The sequence below is a fragment of the Diplotaxodon limnothrissa genome, linkage group LG12 (genome assembly GCF_057381915.1).
Source record: "Diplotaxodon limnothrissa isolate DT_005_m linkage group LG12, D_limnothrissa_male_GT1.1, whole genome shotgun sequence".
Taxonomy (NCBI): domain Eukaryota; kingdom Metazoa; phylum Chordata; class Actinopteri; order Cichliformes; family Cichlidae; genus Diplotaxodon; species Diplotaxodon limnothrissa.
Window position 1 is genome coordinate 28,366,880 of NC_140607.1, and position 23,037 is coordinate 28,389,916.

At 40.8% G+C, this 23,037-nt stretch overlaps 1 protein-coding gene across 1 annotated transcript; it reads left to right on the forward strand.

The window, feature by feature from the left end:
- Positions 1 to 1,970: 1,970 nt before the first annotated feature.
- Positions 1,971 to 5,072, forward strand: pcna (proliferating cell nuclear antigen). The gene is made up of 6 exons (XM_085368498.1): positions 1,971 to 2,349; positions 3,228 to 3,325; positions 3,415 to 3,482; positions 3,571 to 3,765; positions 4,322 to 4,445; positions 4,543 to 5,072. The coding sequence occupies exons 1-6, from the start codon at positions 2,129 to 2,131 to the stop codon at positions 4,617 to 4,619; spliced, it is 783 nt and encodes a 260-aa protein (XP_085224624.1). The 5' UTR covers positions 1,971 to 2,128; the 3' UTR covers positions 4,620 to 5,072.
- The last annotated feature ends 17,965 nt before the right edge of the window (positions 5,073 to 23,037 follow it).

Here is a 23,037-nt window from a genome sequence, read left to right on the forward strand (position 1 = left end):
TTGAGGTCTTTGTGTTCTCTCAACGTAACTTGTTTTCTTACAAGGAGGAAGCCCCATTTTTATTGCCTTTGGACCAAGTTTAAAATAAAAAAGGAAGTGATGGATTTTTATTTATTTATTTTTTTTAAACTGGAAAATCCTAACTGATGTTCAAAATTGTTGCACTTGTAGTAAACCTATTTTTAAAAAGACTAGATACATTTAGCTAACTATTAAGCTTTGTAAAATTTTGAATAGTTAGGTGATAGCTACAGTTAATTTACACATTTAGCATGCAAAACAGTCATATTACAGTGGTCATTTTATATGACAAATACATTTTGTTGTTTATATAGAACAAGTACTTTGGATGTGAAGATTAGCTCCCACTTTGATTTAAATTCAATACTTTGTCACTGAAAAGAAGTCTAACTACAGATTGAATCTGACTGATACCATAATATAAGAAAAAGAAGTTAAATCACAACAGTGTGTGTCAGTTTTGTTTTGTAGTAAAATAAATTGCAGCTGCTACACTTTGGACTTACATTTTAAGAAATAAATGTACTGCTCATTGCCCAGATTGTCCTATATGTATAAAACAAAGTTGTTGTTGTTTTTCTTTAGATGAACGAGAACTTCCATCCATCCATTCACTTCCGCTTATCCTTTTCAGGGTCGCGGGGGGCGCTGGAGCCTATCCCAGCTGTCATAGGGCGAGAGGCGGGGTACACCCTGGACAGGTCGCCAGTCTGTCGGTTGTTCAGTCTGATGTCACTAGCCGTATCTGGGTCTAAACTCTGCTGCAGGTCCATATATCAAATGATCACTGTGGCATTACTGAGAGTTGAAAAACTGTCTAAAGTCTTTCATCTTTAATAAAATGATCAGCGTTCTGCTCTACCAGGTGTAACAATTGAGTTTAGCATCCAGGCATCCATGAAAACGGAATTTATGACATTTAACGGAGTTAGAAGTTAGCAGGGAGTTAGCTCGCTAGCTTCTATCTAAATACAATATAGCATGTCCTGACTGCGGGGTTTTGGAAACAAATTAAAACGTACAGCTCTGCTATCACTTCCAGCATAAATGAAGACAGAAAACTAAACAGCAGTGATGTTTGTAGGGTTACTGAAGTTGGGCTAGCTGGTATATAATGATGTGCTATGTGACCGCTAGCGACACAGCTATGTTAGCATAATATAAACAAGCTAACTTTTTTTCCACTCGATAAAAGTTAACGTGAGTGTTCTCGGTGGTCAGAAACAAATGTAATCGCATGGCAGGATGCTGTAAAAGGACCAAACTTCAGCCAGGAGAACAACTGAGATAATCCATCCACAATACGAGGTTAGTCATTCATATACTGCTGCATGGGCTGAGCTGTAGTTACATCCTAAGGTTTTAAAAACTGAGCTTAAATAAATGATTAGTGGTAATAAAAGCTGAGGGAGGTCAACAGGGATCACTGACTGTTTTAGGAGCTTTTTGAGATCAAATAGAAGAAAATACATAACATTAAACATGTTAACAACACAAAAGCCATATTACTACTTTAGACCCGGAAGTAGGATTCGTCGCGTCATCACTGAACAACCGGGACAGACAACCATTCACACCTAGTGGCAATTTGGATTATCCAATTAACCTATCCCCACAAGCTGCATGTCTTTGGACGGTGGGAGGAAGCCGGAGTACCCGGAGGGAACAAGAACTTTTATGGTATTTATTCATGTATTTCTTAATTACTTTGGTGTTGTATGAATGGCTATGCTCAGTGGGCCAGATTTGAGTTTTTGCTAGGTCGATTCTGGCCCCCGTGCCCTATGTTTGACACCCCTGCTGTACAGTGTTGTATAATATTCTGTATAATTTGTCCAGGTTACAAAATTGTCCTCTCCAACATGGCTGAAATAATCGCCCACTCTTTTAAGCGGTTGTGGCGTCGACAAGGAAACGGAAATGACGCAATCGCGCCCCCGAATCATTAAAACTGGCTGTTAGCGCGCGCTTCCAGCTTAAACTCCTCTGTACCGTGAAAGTGGTAATCACGTGCCGTGTCTGTGCTCGCCAGCAACACAAAACCTGAGCTCTCAGAGAAGCCTTTCTCATCTTTTCATCTGCGCAGACATAAAACTCCACAGCAACCATGTTCGAGGCTCGCCTGGTCCAGGGCTCCATCCTGAAGAAGGTGCTGGAGGCTCTGAAGGATCTGATCACAGAAGCCTGCTGGGACGTCAGCTCGTCCGGCATCTCCCTGCAGAGCATGGACTCCTCTCACGTCTCACTGGTGCAGCTCACTCTGCGGCACGATGGCTTCGACTCGTACCGCTGCGATAGGAACCTCGCCATGGGAGTCAACCTGAGCAGGTGGAGCACATATACCAAAAATAAAAAATAGAGCTTATAGGTAGAAAATACTGTCTTAACACCGTTTGATGCCAGCCCGTTGCTGGTTCTTGATGGGGCTTAGCTAAGAGGAGTTTCTGCTGACTAATGTCCCCAGGTTGACAGGTTGAGTTGTCAAAGTTTATCGAGTCTAATAACACGAAAAAAAATGGCTGCTTGGTTTGTGACGCGGTCACTATTTTTGAGTCTCACGATCGCTTTTAGCCCCTTTTAAGCGCACTTTATTACATCTTAATGCAGCTTCTGATGCTGACAAAGAACAAGGCCATCTTGGCGGAGTTGCCCGGGCATGTCTGCCTCCTGAACTTAGTTAACTCTTTAGTGACCGCTCTGAAATGGCGCGCTTTGTATATTAAATGTTGTTAAGGGGGCAAAAACATTTTAAAGTTTAAATTACGATTGGAGCAGTTTGAGAGAGTTCCGCTGCTTTGTGATTGCGCGGTGACAGCGTTTTAGCGCCAAACTGTGCGCCGGGATAGTTGGCGGGAATTGTTGTTGAACCCGGGAAATACCACTTCCGTTCCTACGTCACTGCCTGTTTAGTTGTTTACAACGCTTTTTAATCGGCAAATTAGACTGTTAGTAATATTTATTTTAAACTGTTTTATTGTTTAGCCTGTTGTCGCTGCAGGTCCTTCTTTTAAAAAGAGAACAGACTGAATGATATTTTTATTTAACTACTGACTACTTGTTGAAATTTTCAATTATATTTTGCGGAAAGGATTTGATTTATTGTGTGAATGACGTGGTTATATTAGTTATTTATTTAGTTTTGTTGTATTTTATAATGCAGCGAGACTAAAGTTTACTGATTTATTTTTTTTACCTCTCTTATCCAGTATGTCAAAAATCTTGAAGTGTGCCGGAAATGAGGACATCATCACCCTCAGAGCAGAAGACAATGCAGACACGCTCGCCCTCGTCTTTGAGACTCTCAGTAAGTTTGAATTCTATGTTTATTCAGTAACATCAGTCTGACTGGTGGTGTCACGGTGGTGTATTTACCGCTTCTCTTCAATCTTGCAGACCAGGAGAAGGTGTCAGATTATGAGATGAAACTGATGGACCTGGATGTGGAGCAGCTTGGTATTCCGGTAAGTCAGCTGTTACATCCTCAATTTGTATACGGCAGGGTTTTCCTCACACGGTTGCTAACCTTTCCATGTCTGTCGGTCCCTCCAGGAGCAGGAGTACAGCTGTGTGGTGAAGATGCCCTCCGGGGAGTTCGCTCGCATCTGCCGTGACCTTTCACAGATCGGCGATGCCGTCATGATCTCCTGCGCCAAGGATGGAGTCAAGTTCTCCGCCTCAGGCGAGCTGGGCACAGGAAACATCAAGCTGTCCCAGACCAGCAATGTGGACAAAGAGGACGAGGCTGTGAGTATGAGAGCTCAGCATGTTTTGGCAGACATGGGCAAGACAATTGCATAAAATTTACATGTGAAATAATTAAAATGTGATGGTTTAAATATGCATTTTGTGCTCCGTTTTAACTGGCACCTGGTGTAATGTGCTATTACTGCCAGAAGGTGGCAGTAATGCACTCACAAGCTGTTCAACAGTAAAAACGCAATAAAATAAAAAGAGAGAAATACTGACCTATGACTGGATCAGTTTAAGTTTCTACCAAGAAGTGACTTTTGCTGTTTGTACAGAGTACAGGTGGAGGTTGAAAGCTCTGCAGATGTTTCAGTGTCATGAATTCATGACTGTTTATTTAAAGGCATCAATTAGTTACCAGCAGATTTAAGACCAACTTTTTTTTTTTTAAATTTAAATAAATCAAGTATTCTTAAATATTTGTTGCCATCTTAATGCTGAGACAGCAATTAAGGCCTTTACTTTAGAGCTTCTTATTTACTCTATGAGCTGGTGATCTGAGTGAGTGTGGCAGCACCTGTTAAGTTCTTGGCTCTTCCCTTCCTGTGTTTAGGTTACGATTGAGATGAATGAACCCGTCCAGCTGATCTTTGCCCTCAACTACCTGAACTTCTTCACCAAGGCCACGCCACTCTCCAAGACCGTCACTCTCAGCATGTCCGCTGATATCCCCCTGGGTACGTGCATCTGCTCTTCCCTCAAATGACTGCAGGATTCTTCGTTTGGTGTGTCGTGGCCTAGACTTGACTGTTTGTTTTGTTTTTCTCCCTACAGTGGTGGAGTACAAGATTGCTGACATGGGGCACATCAAATACTACCTGGCACCGAAGATTGATGAGGAGGCTTCTTAAGGTGTTTCTAACAGACCAAAAAGGGAGAATAGAGAAAAGCGAGACGACTGCGACTTGTCCCGAGTGATTGAAGCACTGAAGTGATCTCATGGCGGTCGATCACTCTGCCCCGAGGTTTCTGATCTGCTGTCCGCGGTGGAAGGTCGGCCTTTTATAAGCAGCCAGCTGTCAGCTGTATGAATGGTGCCATCTGCGTGATGCAGTGAAGCCTCAGAGCACCCGGCTCTGGTCCAGACATCCCCAGTGTAAATGTCAGCACTTGCTCAATCTAAATTAGAGTCGCTCTCTATTTTTGCCCGTTTTTGGGAAAGCAGATTTAAAATGTCATATTTCCTTTTCGTTTTTCCTCCCTTTTTTTCTTTTGTAGATAACACATTTGTAAATACTTCCTGTGGTTCAGCACTGTCAGTCAAACGCAATGTTTTTGTATTCATGGATTCATTCCCAAATAAATAATTGAGGTTGTTTAAAAATAATTTTGTCTCGTTTTTCTGGACATGTGTGAATATTCTTTCTGTATTTATCACACTCCTTGCAGATCTCTAAGCTGTTATGCTCATTTGCACCAAGGTACAGACCTACACAGCTTTTTAAAAAAGTTTTTATCTTTTATGTTGAGCACATTGAGTTTAGGTGTAATCAAATGTAGGATCTAACACTGACACTAGCTGTAAAATGAAATGTTTCTTTTTTGCACCATCTGCAAACCACAGCAACGTGAAATTACGGCTCAAGAAAGGAATCAAATCTAAAAAAAAATCAAAGTTTTTGTGATTTGGAAACAAATAAACAAAAATCCTCTAAGTATTGTCATTCCTGTCTGTTGACTTGTTATAAATAGTTTTGTTTTTTTGAGAAACAGGTCATGTTCTCTATTTAAAAACAGGGTTTTGCTAAGAGTTAATAAGAATGAAAGCGATCCATCTGGCCTGTTCATCATCAGAATCATTAAGAAAAAAGTAAATGTCCTGTTTTTTTGGGGGGGGGTTTCTCTCACATTCACAAGCTAAGAAATGTAAATCAGTTCTGTCACTGCACAGTTTTTATCAGTTGTAAAAGAAAAGACCCAAGTTTGCATTTAAGGTTATAAAACTTGATCAGCAAACTCTTGTTATTTTTCCTAAAAACCTCCCCAAATCGTATTGATTCAATCTTCATTGAGTCAACATGACGCAGTAATCAGAAATGGCCACTAGGTGATGCTCTTCTGCTACTTCTGATTTTATTTTTCGGGTGAAACAAATGACCTGCAAAGTTAAAAACTGACTAAAATAGTTTTGTTTTTTTTATTGCAATCCTGATGATTTTCTTCCTCATTCGGGAATTTTCTTTTGCAGGAAAGACTGTGCACAAAAGATCTTCATGGTCCAAAACACAATTTTGCAGTTTTCAAAAAGTATTTCAGTTTATTTTGCACTTAAATCTAACAGCTGCCCAGCATCCTTTTTCATAATCTGTTTCCAACTGTGTAACTGTGAACTCACTGCATTTCAGTTATTCAACCAGACAAAGGGGATTTTAATGGATTTTCCCAGAATCGCAAACATCATAGATAAGCTGTTTGAGTCAGGGTCCTCTGGAGCTTCAGCTCTGTGCCCCTGCAGGTCGATGACCAAACTGAACAAACTTGTGCATATTCAGAGAAATCACTTAACATGCAGCAAGAAATGCATCTGAGAAACAAGAGTGTGTGGCTGCAGCTGATTGTGTTATCTGTGTTGGAGGGCAGTAGGCACTGTAGAGTCCGTTTAATCCTCATAAAGCTTTAATCTGACTGGCAGATGCATCTGGCACGGCCTGTGTTTCATTACACAAAGCAGTCTGCCACATGACATAACTACAAACTAGCTGGTAGTGTTAGTAAATATCAAGCTAAGAGATTGGAAAAATTAAGGTAGCAGATTTTTTTACTTCAATTTCACAAAGCAATTTTATAAAAACAGGGAACAAAAGGCAGAACAGAAACATTGTTTTAACCCAGAATTGTACAATAATTGTTTTAGTCTTGATTTACTTGTTTTTAATGTTTTTGTTGGAAACTAACATTTGAGCAGCAGAGGCTTACAAAAAGACAGAAGTCTTTTTGATTAGTCTACCCAGACATGTTATAATTGGGAGACTCAAAGAGGCCTGAAATTTAATATATGGGAGATTTCAACAACAGCAAAGAAGGTGGTAGAAACATGGCTTCCAGGTTTCACTGGTGCTTCTATACATGCAGCTTTTATGCAATGGAGACACCTGAAAACATGTAAACTTAGCTTCTTTTTTCCCCAACTTTATTATAAATCCCAAATTTTTTTATTTTTGTATATTTTATGTTAATTTCATCATCGTCCCTACGAATGCAACATTATGAGCTCCAAACAAAATCTTTGAAAGAGCACCACAGGCCTACCAAAGACCAGTCGTAGGTCATGTTTTTGTTAGGAAAGTTAATTGAAATAAAGCCTCATGAAAAAACTTTAATTGTTAATGTTAATTAGCTTAGTCCTTGTTAGGGTTGCCAACTCCCTGAAAAATAAATAAGGGACACCTCGTGGCCAGGGCCGGGCAACCCAGTTGTCTTCACCCTTCCCAGTGTGGTAGCTCTTTTTTTGTGTGTGAAATTATTTTTTAACCATTTGACTTGAACTTGATTTAAGCAGATGCATATTCTTTGTGATATGACCATATGGGAAACAAATGATCATTTAGCCATTTATTTTTAGCTCACAATGACAACATTAACACAGTAAAACAGGTCTCTTTCTTAAACAGAAGCCTGTCATGCTTAACTTTTGAGAATATAAGTAAATCTTTCTTTAAAAGAACTCTGTCCTGCTTAACTTAAAATTATATAAATTAATAGAAAGCAATAGAACGAAAAATATTCTTGTAACAGTGCACATTTAGTGCATTTAGTACAAATGGCTTCAGTTGAGGTATTATTTCAGCTTTTCTAATGCTAATCAGCTGCTCCTGTTTGTAAACCCGCTTGTTCCCATGATTACGCATCTTAACTCATCATCATTATTCATCTATGTATTACTTTTATGTATTAGTGATCTATTTGTTGTAATCATCTATCCTTGCAGTTGTTTATTACACAAAATAAATTATATTATCACACTTCTGGCCACATAGCCCTGATATTCACTGCACATGCCCATATTAACCTTAACCAGAGGGTTTAAAAAAAACAAACCAGTGTTTACATACCATATCTGCTTCTGCCATGGCCTGGCGGACAAAAAATTGGTAAAGGGTTCCCCGAGCTTTCATGCCCCTCATGTTCTTCATGTGCCCACCAATAGAAGCATGCCTATGGAAAAAGTGCGCCAGCACACAGTGCAGTGCGCTTTATAGTGCACTTTTCCAGCCAGGTGTTTTCCTTTTCCCATTCCTCCCTGTACTTTTGCAGCCTTTTTTTTTTCTTTCTCTGAGCGAACAAACATTGCTGCTCTAATGCTGGGCTCACACTGTGCGATTTTTGGCCCATTTTGAGCCGATTTTTGAGTCGTGCGACCGATTTGGTGATCAGCCCGATTTTGGCCTTCATCGTGCGTCGTGTAGTATACGTGGGGTAACGAGAAGCGATTAACACCTCACGACCAGCTCCCGATCATCAATCGCTCGTGAGGGTGTCACCGCAGCTGCTCACGCGCAAACACGTAAACGTCGGTGAAAAAGACGTTGCAGCACAGCTGTGCAGCGTGTGATCTGGACACAAGCGATGGAGGCACAACTTGTAGAACTTTGGAAAGCTCATCCGAGCCTTTTCCATGTGGCATCACAAAATTATCACGACCACAACAACCGTGAAAATAGTTGGATTTACATTGCTGCTCAATCACAGCTGCCTGATCAATGTTTTTCATTAGCAATTTAGCAAAGTTGATGGTGGTGGTGTGTCTGTGTGAGTGAAAGACAGAGAGAGCGAGCGACAGATTTTCTGTTATAACCTTCATTTTATGGACGCACAGTGTGCCGTCCGAGACTTGCACCGCAGTGTCGGCGTTTGTTCCCCTGTTGGCCATGCTTGTTGTTGTGGTCATCGGTTGTCTTCCGGTATTTTCTCCGTAAGCGACCTTTCCTCAACCAATGAGATGAGCGGTAATCTGACTTGTCATACTCGAATTGTCATAAGTGTGCTGTCAGCTCATTGGTCACAAAGCAGGAGAGGGGCTGGGAATTATGTTTTCAAACAAAGTGTTAATTCCATTAAAAGTTATAGACTACTTTTGATTCTCACTGTATTACGGGACAAAGTGCGTCCCTTATTAGCTCAATACGGGACGTGTACTTTTGTTTCTAAATACGGGACGATTCCGTTTTTTAAGGGACGGTTGGCAACCCTAGTCCTTGTAAAAATAGATGATTTAGCATAGCGACAGCAAAGTGAAGGTTTAAGGTTTGTAGAAATTCAGACTGGGTAAAAAAAAAGGCTGTAGTTAGCTTAGGCTAGCTTACAGACTAGACACTTGTCTTAACTTGGTAATCGTTCTTAAACCTTTTCTGGTGCAATAAAATAATTTCAAGATTAGCAGATTTGAACCCAGGCTTCTGCAATGGGTCTCCTTCAGACATGATCCCTTTATTTTCCAGTCAGTCTCCAAGGCCCCCTAGTGGCTCGGCTGGGGAGCATCCCACAGTTTAACAGCCAATTTCAGGCTTTAGTTTAAGCCAACAAGTTTAAGGCTACACTGAGCTTTGCATACAGACTGGATACAATTAAGGCCATCGCAAGTAGGTAGGTATCTACCTGCAATACCACATGATATGTACCTCGTTTAATTTAAAGGGTAAAAACATGTCCTTAACAGGAGGGCTAGCATAACTTCATACAATGCTGGGGCTTGGGGCTAGCTGTAGATGGCTGCTCCTGGCCTATAACCACCTGCTTTGTTTTCTTGTCTGCAGATAGGTTGTCCTGGCCTTAGTTTAGCCTAACATCTTGGACAGTTTAAAAACAGCATGAACCTTCATGTGTGCTCTATGCAAAATGAACAGTGCACCATGTATCTTTAATCCATACAGAAAACTGAAGCATATCTCCCGCCTAGCAGTTGCCAGGAGACTGAGAGGGTTAGTTAATGCTCAGTGGCAAATTGTTTATGTAAGGATTAAACAGTATACCACGGGTTAATTGGTTAGCTTTAGGGATGAAGGATTTTGCTCTTTCAGGACCTAGTCTGGCTGTGTGTGCGTGTCCAAACTTGGTGGTATGCTTTTTACCTAGTATCAGTCTTCTCATTGTTACCACACAGCAACAAAGTAAATATTTCCCAGACTTTTTCCTTTGAGAACATTTCCCCATTTAGAGGAGTTTTCTCATCTTCAGGCTGTCAGTGAGCAATCTGACTTTGCTTTTACCTGTCCCAGTTGAATAAAGGATAAAGGCAGCCAGAGATAAGGGACAGCAGGGGAGAGACAGCGCAGATTATAACCTCACAGTAGACTGCCTGCTTTTGTAATCCCAGACTCCATCTGAATTTTTCTGCTGAAAGGGCTGAGCTTTCACCCAGCGCCACGAAAAGAGGATTTTTTTAATGCATTCATTCATGTCAGATAGATCTGATGAGATGTGCTTCATAACTCCTAGTACCTGAATGTCTAAATTCATTCCAGCACTCACTAGCTTTTTACCCTCTAATGAAATGTTCCACAGAGCCGTGCGTGCAGCTGTGCTCGCATTATTTTACTTCCTAAAGTACATTGTGTCTACCTGATAGAGCCAGTGCTTCAGATAAGAGCAGAAGTGTGTTGTCTCCAGATGCAGAGGAGCGAGGGAAAAGATGGGACTGTCATTTTAGGAAGTGACCGATAAAACAAAGCGACAGCGCAGCCATTTAAGCTGCCTCAATATTTAATTAAGCACTGCCATCCAGGTTAAGATTAATCACGTCCTGGAAGAGAGCAAGGAGGGTTCAGCCTGATTGGGGTTTCCACGCCTGAATTGGCCACAATTTTAAACGGCGTTATCAGCCGTGCTTTATAATAATGTCAGAGCTGTGTGTCTGAGTTCTGCTTAATGGACAGAGCCGACTTTGACAAAATCAGGCCACTCAGATAATCTGTCTGTGACTCAGAGCTCCACAGCGAGTGTGTGACTTTTGTGTCGTGCTGACTTGATATTGTTGGAAATCGTTTTTGTTTTCGTCTATCTAATTAGATTACAGTTACCGTAGATTGTGTTCTTAACAGATATAATCCAGAAGGTGATAATTACCACCCAGTCTTCAACACTGATTATTTGTCTTAACAAGCACAGTGAACCGCTTATTATCTGAGCCAGTACTTTTTAAAATCTTCTTATTTAAGCAGCTCGAGGCAGCACAACTCAGAGGAACATTTCATATAAACACTGGGATTATTTATACGCTCTCGACAGCCACTTTGTTAGGTACAGCTGTTCAACTGCTTGTTAACACAAGTATTTAATCAGCCTACCACATCACAGCAACTGAATGGATTTAGTCATCCAGACGGGGTTTGGATGACCTGCTGAACTTCAACTGAGGATCTGAGGGGGAAGAAAATGTGATTTAAGTGGACGTGTTGTGGTTGTAGTTGTGCTGGTTATTTCAGAAACTGCTACTGGGAATTTCCCACACAACTCGCTCCAAGGTCATATGAGTTACTGTTTCCTAGGAAGACAACAGTAACTCAAATAACCAACTGCTACAATAAGCTATACAGAAGAGCATCTCTGTGTGCACAACACATCAAACCTTGAAGCAGATTAACTACAGCAGCAGAACACCACACCGGGTGACTGTCCTGCTAGCAAAGGACAGGAAGCTGAGACAGAAGATTGGAAAACCGTTGCCTGGTCTGACGAGTCTCAACTTCTGCTTAAGGATGATATGCAACGTCACATAATCTCAAACTGGTTTCTCAAACTTGCCAGTGAATTCACTTTCCTCAAATGGCCTCCACAGTGGCCAAAGTGGAGATTTGCATCATGGATGTGCAACCAGCAAATCTGCAGCCACTGTGTGATGCTATCATGTACTTTACACACAGAGTTTATCACTCTAATGGATTTAAAGAACTTTAATCATAATTCAGCTGAAAAAAATAAATACATGAATATGAATTGAGACATGTGGCAGCCTGGGAGTGAGGACTAAAAGGCAAAGTGAGAGCGTTATTATAAACAGAATGTCTGACAACAATTATCTCATTTATTCTGTTTTAGTAAACAAATTTGATTAATTAATTACATGCCATCCCCCATCACTAACATTTGAATAAACTGTATGCAAATTAGCAGCAGAGCTTGGAGTTTTCAAAGCAACATGATAAACAAGTATCAGAGAAGTCACCTGAAACTGAAACAAGTGCAGACGGAGTGAGTGATGGTATATAACAGTATATGGCCAACACAAGAAACAAGTGCAAAATCCAGTTTTGTTTCACAGTGACACCAACCTGTAGACTGAGGCGGGAAGTAAAAGTACAAATACAAATACTTCCAGCCTCCAAACATCAAACTGATCTGAGCCTAAACACATGAAAGGCAGTCCTGTTCGTTTATTACTCACCAGAGGATGGAGCATAGAAACTCAGAAATAGGGCTGAACGATATATCGCATTTGCGATAATATCAAGTGCAATTTTCTAACCGCAAAGGCTGCGATTATACTCTGGACATGTCCAAATTCATGGGCTGCATCCTCCTGAGGCCGCATTTGTAGACCGATTACGTCACAGCGACGTGCCGAAGGCTGTCCAAATTACTACCATATCCCAGAATTCATAGCGCGGCCCAGCCAAACTCCAGTTTCCAGCAATGGCGGCCGCTACTAAGTTTTAAAATTACTCATACTAATCTTTCTGGGTCACAAAATAAACTTTTAACATATTTTCAGGCGAGAAAGTAGTTGTGTAAACATCAAATATCTGCTCGGTTTATCAAGATATCCCATATTTGTAAAAGTGCTTCGACGTTTTCAGAGGCGTCTGCTACCCACCAGCTCGACAGCTAGCCGGGAGCTCGAGGGTTACTGATGCGGCCGAGAGCGGCACAACTCCCGGCACATCATTTTCAGATCACCGCGGAGTTTCGCTGCTCGGGTTAAACGTAATATATAAGTCACTTAGACAACCTAAAAATGTTATTGTTGGGCTTTTTTCAGTGTTTTGTTTGTTCGTGAGTAAATCGGTTTGGCTGAGATTAAAGTTATTAGATTAGATAAAATAAAACTTTATTAATCCCCCGGGTGGGTTCCTCCTTGGTTTTCACACAGCTGACTAAACGTCAAACAGAAAACTTATTAAACAGAAGTATGAGACAGTCGAGAATTTACACCAGTGTCTGGTTATATTTTAGATAGCAAGAAGCAGACGGCCGAGTTTATTAAACTCCACCGAGACAGCGGTGACGCTAATCAGAAGGCTAGACCGTCCAATTTCACGCCTTTAAATTTTAAAGGCGTGTTTGTGTGTGTGTTTATACAATTGCTATTATGTTTGCACTTTATGTGTAATGTTACTGACTGCAGAGATCAGTAAGATGTGTGTATTTTTTATTTATTAGTTTTATTTATTTAATATTATTTTTTAATTGAATGACTGTCTAGTAGTTCACAGATGTCGAAAAACTGAGTGTGGTAAAGCCACTGATTTTTTTTATGTATATTTCTGCAATCTGCACATTGTACTGACTTTCATTTTAATGTTTACACCAGGGTTCCTTGTCAGCACTTTATGCTCAGATGTTTGTAAGCTAAAAATAAACTATTGTGTATGTTCAAATATACTGTTGTGATTGAAGAAGTTAAATAAAAATGTCAGTCATCAATTCATGCATCACCTCATGTCATCATAACAGAGGTCTGTCTTCCAGGAAAGAACAGTTTAAAATTAATGTAATATAGTATTGGCCATACTATATGATGTATTGCTTGTCTTTGTTTAATAATACAGAAGACAAAGACCTTAAAAAATAATCGCATATCGCATCGCAATCGCAATATTGGGGCAAAAAATCGCAATTAGATTATTTTCCATAATCGTTCAGCCCTACTCAGAAATGGAGAAAGATAAGAAAGACAGGAGAGGAAGAAGAGAGGTTAGAATTAAAGGTAAGGAAAGCTCACATGTAAGTCCTCATGTTTTAAAATCAGATGTTGTGTCTGAACATGGGATCTTTTTTTTTTTTTTCATATTGTGAAACATGCTGCATAGCAAACTGAGATAGACTAACTGTGTTATTTAAAGGCTGCATGTTAGTGCAGGATAAAGAGGTTAGTTTGCTGTACTGTGATGGGTTTAAAGTAAAGAACAATGTGTAACTGGTGCACAGTAGCTGTGATTTCATTGTCAGAGTCAAGCTGAGTATAATTAGAATCTACTGATATTATTTATTATTATGTTAATACAGCACAAGGTTCAGTTAGCGTTGCATAAAAATAGAAACGTCCTCCAAAGAACTACTTTTTACTTTCTTACTTTGAGTACATTTCAGAGCCTGTATTGTTTTACTTTTACTTGAGTTAAGTAGTTGAATCAGTACTTCAACTTTTACTAAAGTATTTTTAATAGTAGTATTTGTATTTCTACTTGCCAACTCTGCCTGTAGAAGATTATCTTTTGGGATTCAGCCAAACTAGCTGATTCCTCCATTTCTGGTCTTTGTGCTAATCTGTATGGACATGAGTCAGGTATTGATCATCAGCAAATAAGCACCTCCCCCAAATGTCAACCCATTAAGGGGCGCTTGACAGAGCACAGGCTCCTGCAGGGCCACTGTCAGAGATTAATCAGTGTTGCTCTTCACAAAGAAAAGTTTGAGGAATCATATCTCACACAGGTCTGTGGCTGAACCTTTGGACCTGCTCCCGGTCAGCCTGTTGATATTAGATCTTGGTCTTAATATTATCATGTAAGTTCAGAAACACGTCTTTATTACCAGAAATACACTCAAAACCATAATCAAATGTTTATATTGTTTGTAACATGTCTATATTTGTTAATAGATGGTGCTCAGATGTAATTGTATTTCACTGTTGAATATTTTTATGCATTTTTACTGTAGTAGGCTTTCGCTTCTTCAGGATGTGGACTGTTGTATTCAAGTGAACCAGATGCCTGCTGGTTTATCATGAGGTTGCGTTCCTGCATCGCTCTGACTCGCTCCCTCTCCTCTGTCTGGCCTTTAAATTGCTTTCTGGAGGCAGGGGATTTTGGCCAGGAAGATAAGGGGAATGGGATGAAAGACTCTGCCTGGCTGTCTATCTCTGTCTTCTTCTGCGAGGCAGGGGGAGTCTACTGACAGTGACGCGGTACATTTACTGAGACAGAGAAGAGAGCAGGTTGTTCTCGGTCAGGAGATGCCGGCAGCATCTTTCAAACCCATTTCACACCACTATCGGCCTTATCAGCAGCAACGAAACAAACCGCTGGTGGATTTAAAGTGTCAAGCCATACAGTGGATTCTCTCTGAAAATATCGCCTGTATAAAGTGCGAGTGCTGCAGAACAGATGAAAGTCTGTCCAGTAAACAGATTTATGTTGTCGTGGTTTGCACTTCTCTTGTCAGCCAGTCAGGTCCCGGAGGGTCAGTCCCGACTCTTAGACCTGACTCTTATATAAGCCCCCAGTGCTCATCCGTCTGTGCATAAGAGCAGGTCGCATGGATTATTGATGCCAGCAAAGAGCAAACAAGGCCGCACATGGCAGAGACATGCCAGTCACACACAATCCACAGTCTGCCTTGCTTCAGACTCCTCTCTTCAGTATTTCAGATGTTATTCAGTGGGATAAATGTGTGGATGTGCGGATGTGGGGATCCCCACAAACCCACCAATTTAGCTTTTTATGCACCCCATCCACAGTAAATGCGTATCCACCTCCTCTTCCTCCTCCCTGAGCCCTGATTTTGCACAGTATGCCTCATAGCTGACATATGTGTATTTCTGACTATGCTCGGCGTGTTGAAGTCATCCCCGCATGGATTAGCATATTAATGGGATGTCCTCTTTGTCCCTGTTTTCTGTCACTCAGATTTCACAGCAGCAAGGGAGAAGAAGAGGCGATGCAGATGGGGAGGAAGATGCCCGCAGAGGCTCAGGAGCCACATCTGGGTGTAAGAAGTTCAGGTGGAACAAATAATTAATGCGGTTGTTTGCTCTTACTGTGTTCACCATGACAGTTATGTGTTTCTAAGCTTAGCTTATTTCCTCATTTTAAATATAGAAACTAAAGCACAGAAAGAAAACACACATTCACATTCCTGTTTGGACACAAAGTGGGAACAGAACTGAATAGAAATGAGCAATCACGAGAAGAGCCCAACATGTGTTCATGTGACCTCAAAATTTTACTCAAAAAAGCTTTTACTTAGTGAATTTTTAAATAACTGGCGTGTTTATACATTTTCAGACAAGTCATCAGGTTTTGGAATAAGTGGGTTATTTGTACGAATGTATGGACCCAAATGATTAAAGTACATAACTACGTAAGCAAGAATTAAATCAGGATTCAGGTAAGTTTCACTCTGGTAAGCATTGCTGCACAGAGACTGAGCAGGGGATTGGATTTTCCTTGACAGCTTAGTGTTTTTTGATAAATCCTTATAAGAAAGTGCTCAGTTTTCTTGGTGTGAAAGCTCCAATCTTGATCCAGCCTTAGCTCACCACTGGCAGGTGAACAAGAACTGCAAAGTCAGATCACTTGGGAGGTAAGTTACTCAGAGGGAGTGAGTCTCATAACCACCACAAAGGTGACGACAAACTGACAGAGAGTGGAGGTTTAAGCTGGCCTTTTGAATCCAAGAGTAATGAGTAGATGGGAGACCAGTGTGCTGACTGAGAGGAGGAGGCAGGAGCAAAACCAGACCTGTAGCCAACTCCACCTGAGAGCGAAGAGAGAGGGAGATGAGCTGGATTCTGCTGGAATCCTAACACTCGGTGGATAAAGTGATGAATAAATATACACACAGAGCCTACTGGCATGGTGGAGAGGTTCAAAGAGCAAGAGAGAGATGTGAAGCTTTGCAGCTAAATAGCCCTTCATATTGAAAGGGTGTGTTCCTGTTTGTTTCTCGGATATCTTTATGCAGATCTCCCCTCTATCCTTTCCTCTCACACACCAACTACCTGTCCTTGTGATTTCAAGATTCAAAGATTTTCTATTGTTAGTTTGCCACATTTACGGGGCATACAGGAGAACTGAAACACTGTTTCCCCCTCACCTTAGTGTAAAAGAAGAACTATTGAATTGTCCCCGATTGAAGACAAAAGGGGACAGAGCCTTTCAGTCTGTTGCACCAAGGCTGTGGAACAGTTTACCACTACAATTACGTTTGCTTGACTCTGTGGATTCTTTTAAAAAACAGTTAAAAACTCTTCTGTTCAAACAAGCCTTTTGTTGATCTACATATTTTATTTTATTTTTTTTTACATTATTTACATTTGATCTTTTACATTGTATATAATGTCTATTGATTTTATTGTTTATTTTAATATTTTAATATTTGTGTACAGCGCTTTGTGATTGCCTGTCTGCGAAAAGCGCTTAATAAATAAAGTTTACTTACTTACTTACTTACTTACTAAGTGAATACCAAAAGTATTCACTCACTCATCCAAATCATTGAATTTAGGTGTTCGCTTCCACGACCACAGGTGTATGGAATCAAACATCTAGGCTTGCAGACTGCTTCTACAAACATTTGTGAAAGAATAGGTCACTCGCAGGAGCTCAGTGACTGTCGCAGGATGCCACCTGTGCAACATGTCCAGTCATGAAATTTCCTCGCTGCTAAATATTCCACAGTCAACTGTTAGTGGTATTAGAACAAAGTGGAAGCGATTGGAAATGATAGCAACTCAGCCATGAAGTCATAGGCCACATAAAATCACAGAGCGGGATCAGCAGAGGCTGAGGTATATAATGTGCAGAGGTCGCCAACTTTCTGCAGAGCCAATCGCTAAAGACCTCCAAACTTCATCTGGCTTTCAGATTAGCTCAAGAACAGTGTGTAGATAGTGTAATGAATGGGTTTCCATGGCCAAGCCTCACATCACCAAGTGCAATGCAAAGCGTTGGATGCAGGTGTGTAAAGCTCACCAAGTTTGGGTTTTGGTGGTTGCCAGCACAGCGGTACTTCTCTGACTGCACTGTGCCAAATGTAAAGTTTGATGGAGGGGGGATTATTGTTTGGGGTTCAGGAGGACTCAGTTTGGTGTAAGAACTTGACTGGCGTGCACAGAGCCCTGACCTCAAACAGATATACACCGTTGGGATGAATTAAAGTGGAGCCAGACCTTCTTGTCCGTTCTAAGTGTTTGACTTCACAAGTGCACTACAGGAAGAATGGTCAAAATTCCAACAAACAGACTCCTAACCCGTGTGAAAAGCCTTCCCAGAAGAGTTGAAGCTGTTTTAGCTGCAAACGGGTGGGCCGACATCATATTAAACCCTATGAAGTAAGAATGTTACTGAAATTCATATGCATCTGAAGTCCGATGAAAAAATACTTTTGAAAGTATAGTGCATAAAAAAATCTAACCTATGTATAATAGTAGCAGTAGTGTAAGCTATAAATTAAATAAATAGAGTAGCTTTTGAGCCTGGTTCTCCTGGAGGTCTCCTCAAAAGCGAATTCTTCCTCTCCACCATCATCAAGTGCTTTTTCATAGGGGATCCTCTAATCATTGGATCTCTCTCTTTAATATTGTAGGCTGCCGCACAGTACAAACCCCTTTGAAATAACGCTTCTGAATTAAAATTGAATTGAACTGTTTGATATGTGATGTGAGAAGAGGTGTGATGTTGCATGTGTATGATGCAGTGTTGCTCAAGCTGCCTGCCTGAACTAGCATGCAGGCTCTGGTGCATATTTCCTCTTCATTTGCACATATCAGAGTGCACTGAAGACAATTATTATCCTTTATCTAAAAACGCAGCCCTGTTTTCAGGTTTGTGATGACACATTTCTCGCCTAATCTGATGCCTTTTATGTGATTTACAGACACTGCTAAAAAGTGCATCTTAATCCTGGGAAAACACTGAATAAATTTCAATATTAGAGCCTAATAAAGTTATTAATTAGTTAGTCCTCAGAAAAAAAACTTCTGTATTAGTGTCTGTTCTGATTTAGTATTTAAAAAACTGATTGCCATAGACCGACTGTTAAATCCTTTAATCCTTCTTCTAAAAATTAAGTGTTTTTAAAGCCAGTACAAAAGGAAAAATGTGTATTCTTCAACTGCAAGTTGTTGCTGATAGTCACTATTAAATCATAGGGTTGGACTAGCTAGCCATAAAGTATACCTTATTTATTGCTGCTATGGGGTGAGGCTGTGGGAATCTCCATTATGCACTAAATATTTCTTCTCTGCTCTTTTCACTCACCATATGTTTATAGGCCACTGCTTCATGTCATTACCTTCTGTCTAGTTTGTTTTGTCTTTATCCTTGCACGTCCTCTCCTTTTATCTCTTGCCCCAACCAGTCACATCAGATGTCTGAGCCTGGTTCTGCTGGAGGTTTCTTTGTGTTAAAGGGGATTTTGTCCTTCCACACTAGGTGTTTATCCAGACTATACACTGACTCTTGTCACCAGGAGAAGAGGCAGCTATCTCAATGACCTTATATGATGGATCAGCATCTGTTCAAATCATGTTGAGCTAATATTTGAGTAGGAAATCTCCGAGCTTCATTGAGTTCTTCTCCTTTTATTGTCTTTTTCAGTACAATAAGACATGTATCAAGCATTAACTTAGGCTTCATGGTTGTCATGATTTATTTTTAAAAAAGCTAAATCCATAGAACAGTGAAATTAATATTTAGGCGCTACTCTGTTGGAGATTTGTACCCTGTACAATTTAGTAATATAGGAAAGTGCCTTACAGCACCTTGTTTCCCATCACAATCACATCTCTGTTTCTTCTCTGTCTGGGAAAGCCTCGGTTCGCTCCTTAGCAACTGTTTCCACGGCTACAAAGTTGCTCCTTGTTTCACCCCCATCTCGCCTCCACCCAAAGTCATTGTAGTCCTTCTGCTTCTCTGTGTCCACTTCCCCAAAGCCTGGCGATGAAGCGAATGTTGTACCCGGGACATCAGTGAAGACTGCCTTTTAGTTTGATCAGCTCCAGTGGTGTTCCTCTGTGAGGAAGGATGTTACCTCTCAGCTTTTGGTGATTTTACTTGTCCTAGGAGGGCTTTGGAAAGTGTATCTCATTGAATGTGACAACCTGATGCCTATTGCACTCAGGCACTGAGACCATACAGCTCAGCACTAATGTCACTGAGACAAATTACACTTCATTGTCTGCACTTCCCCGCTAACTGTTCATGTTTCTGACTGTCATTCACACTCACACACACACACTTGCTCAGGAGGAAGGCAGATAAATCTATGGCTGTGTTATATAAAAAAATGTCCATAGAGACACATGAATAAGAGAAATTATATACAGTAAAGGCTCGGGGGGATATTCACACAAGAATCCAAGCTTTGGAGCTACAGAAAGATCTATTTATACCACTCCTAAAAATAGACATTCTTCTCCATAGAAACATGAAATCCTTCTGAGGGGCAAATTATTCTCGGGCTGCTGCTGGTGTGTGTGTGTGTGTGTGTGTGTGTGTGTGTGTGTGTGTGTGTGTGTTTTTCTTTTTCCTCAGCTTCTTTCAAAGGTGAAGGAAAATTACCAGCTGTATGATTCCAGCTGTGAGGCTCTTTCTTGGGGAATCTCCGCTCTCCCACTCCACCAGCAGCAGGCAGGATTTACAGTGCTTTGATCATCAAGCCCCATCCACCAGCTTTTCCTGCCTTCACATTGACGGGCTTTAAGCCGACAGGCACGGCGTACATTCATGCACATTAGTTTACAGTAGCAGAAGGTGGCGGAGGGGGGGGGACTCTGGGGCTAATCTGCTATGGAATTGTCTCGTTGATGTCTGAAAAATGTCAGGGATCTAATTTTATCTCATTCGAGCAAAAATGCTCAAAAGCCAAATAACCCTTGTGTAAAAATGTTAGCATTTAACTGCGCTTATAAAAGCTGACTGTGTTTCCCAGTGTGTTCTCTCTGTGATGAAACCTTGAGTTTATAAAATAAAATGGTAGTATCACCCTCACCTGGTTGATGTTCACTATAAGCATATTTATCCCTTGCAAGCTGCTTAGTAACCCACCTCCACTCCCATATTCATGGTATGCATGCCATTTTTGAGTCAATCAGTGTCTTATCTGTTTTCACTGATGCCTGTTTTGTTCTGTCTTGCTGTAGACTTGCTGCTGATGTTGCTGCCTTGCATTTGTGAAAAGTAGAGGCGGTCCCTGCACAGAGCCATGCGGCCAGATTTAAGTGACTAAAGTGGAAAACATAAGCCTTCTTTTAACTATAGTAGTGAGAAATGCCAGAAAACTGAAATGACCTAAACTCAGAATAAAACAGACTAACTGACCAAAGACTATGTTCCCCCTTGGGAAATTCTGCTACAACCCCAATGACACATAAATTAAAAAATTAAAGGGACAATCTAATTAAACAACAAAAAATACACGCTGTTGCTTTAATGCCGTTGTACCGCATGATGCAATTAAGCAATTAGTGTCCTCTGTGAGCTGTAAACATGCTGAGCTGGTCTCAGTGGATTTTGTTTAAAAAATAAATAATTGGCCACTGCAAAAGATTTAGATGAGTTTAAAGGTGGTTCAAAGGGAGTCCACGGGATATAATGAGTCACTGAATTTTTGATGTGCGGAGACATGACGTGAATCATTGAAGAAATTTTTCACATGACGCTGAAATGTTATTTTTTAAGAGTCTGGGAACAGTGATGCTGTTTCTGATGTTTCTAGTGTTCACTGAGGCTACAACCACCACTGCCATGACCACAAGAACCGAAGGGCTTGATGTGTCTCCATATTAGTCTTAAAAACAAGCCTTAAAAACAAATTGTTATAAGGGCATAATGTTTCTGGTGCTTTTAATTCAGGACTCCAGAAGGAGCCACTAGATAATAAAATAGAAAAGATTGAGGAATATATGCTTAAAGTACAGAAGTCCACACTTTTTTATTATATAAAACAGATTTCTATGAATGCTTCTGCAAAAACAAAACAACCTAAGGAAGAAAATTACTCCATCCTTTCACAACCTCAAAATTTGCCCCCTGCTGGCCGTTAGAAAGGCTGCAGGTCAAAGGCACATGTGCATAGGCTTCCCTTTTCAGACCTGGAAGCTACGTCTTGCTTTCATGCAGTCTGTGGCCCCATATCTCATCTCTCCTGCAAGAATTCCCAGCTTTGCCTCCACATCTGTGCACTCCTCTCACAGGAGATGATCTCTGTGTGTCTGATGCATTTTCCTCTTTTCAGCAAAGACTATGGGTGTCCTTGGGGGGGGGGGACCAGCAATAGATTGAAACAGCTTGACTGAACCATCAGATAGCCCACCCAACACCCCCCACAGGGATCAGAGAGCAGCTGTCGATCTTCAGCAAGAGTGCTTTCCATCACGCTTCCATCACTGTGTGGTGCGAGATGCTGGAGTTCAGCTGTAGCTGACCTTTTTTCACTGATTGTTTGTCCGACTGAGCCGTTTTCTCCAATAACTGCCATTCTTTCTTGCTGAAGGGAAGCCAAACCAAGTGCTGAAAGTGTATTTTAGAGAATAAGATCTTGAACTTGGACGATTGAGTAAAATAAAGCAGACTTCTTGTAAAAGTGTTCACTCACTCTGTCACTCAAATATTAATCTGCTGTTTTCCTCCGCTGGCCTCTAAATAATGCTCGCTAGTTATAGAACAGGAGGTTATTTGTGGGTCACCCGCTGTGAACACAGTATGCAGTTGTGTCTCTGTGTTACGCAAAGCTAGTGAGGCAAAGGAAATATGGAGAAGAAATAACTGAGATAACGTGAGCTGACAAGAAAAGATGCGCTTTGTCAAAACTAATTTAGAGGTAACAGTATAACTACCAGAGTTATACCTTTCTGCTGACCCTCTGACCTTTCCACTCCAGAATATTTGCAAAAGCCTCTTTTCCACAAGTACTACTCTACTCTGGTTTTGCTTGCTTTTCCATTACATTTGAGTACCACCTCAATGTGCGTGGGGTTGTGATAGCAAAAGTAATGGCGTGATAGTGAAAGTCCGTGACGTCATTTGTGTGCAACACAAACACAACACAACAATGGAGGTAATTGAATATATGGTATACGTGCTGCTCAGTGTATGGCTTTTTGTCAGACTTGAGAAACACGGTGTTGGTGTTTTTGCTGCCGTTTCCCTCTCATGACGAGCCACTGACTAGCCAATCATCTGCTGACGTCACATTTTCAGATCCATTCAGATCGCTTGGAAACCCTGTCGAGTTGGTGCTAAAAAAGTACCTAGTAGCAGGTACTACCCTACCACCTAATTTAAAACCCTAAAAAGTTTTTATAAAAAGCTCAAGTTAAGCTGAGTAGGT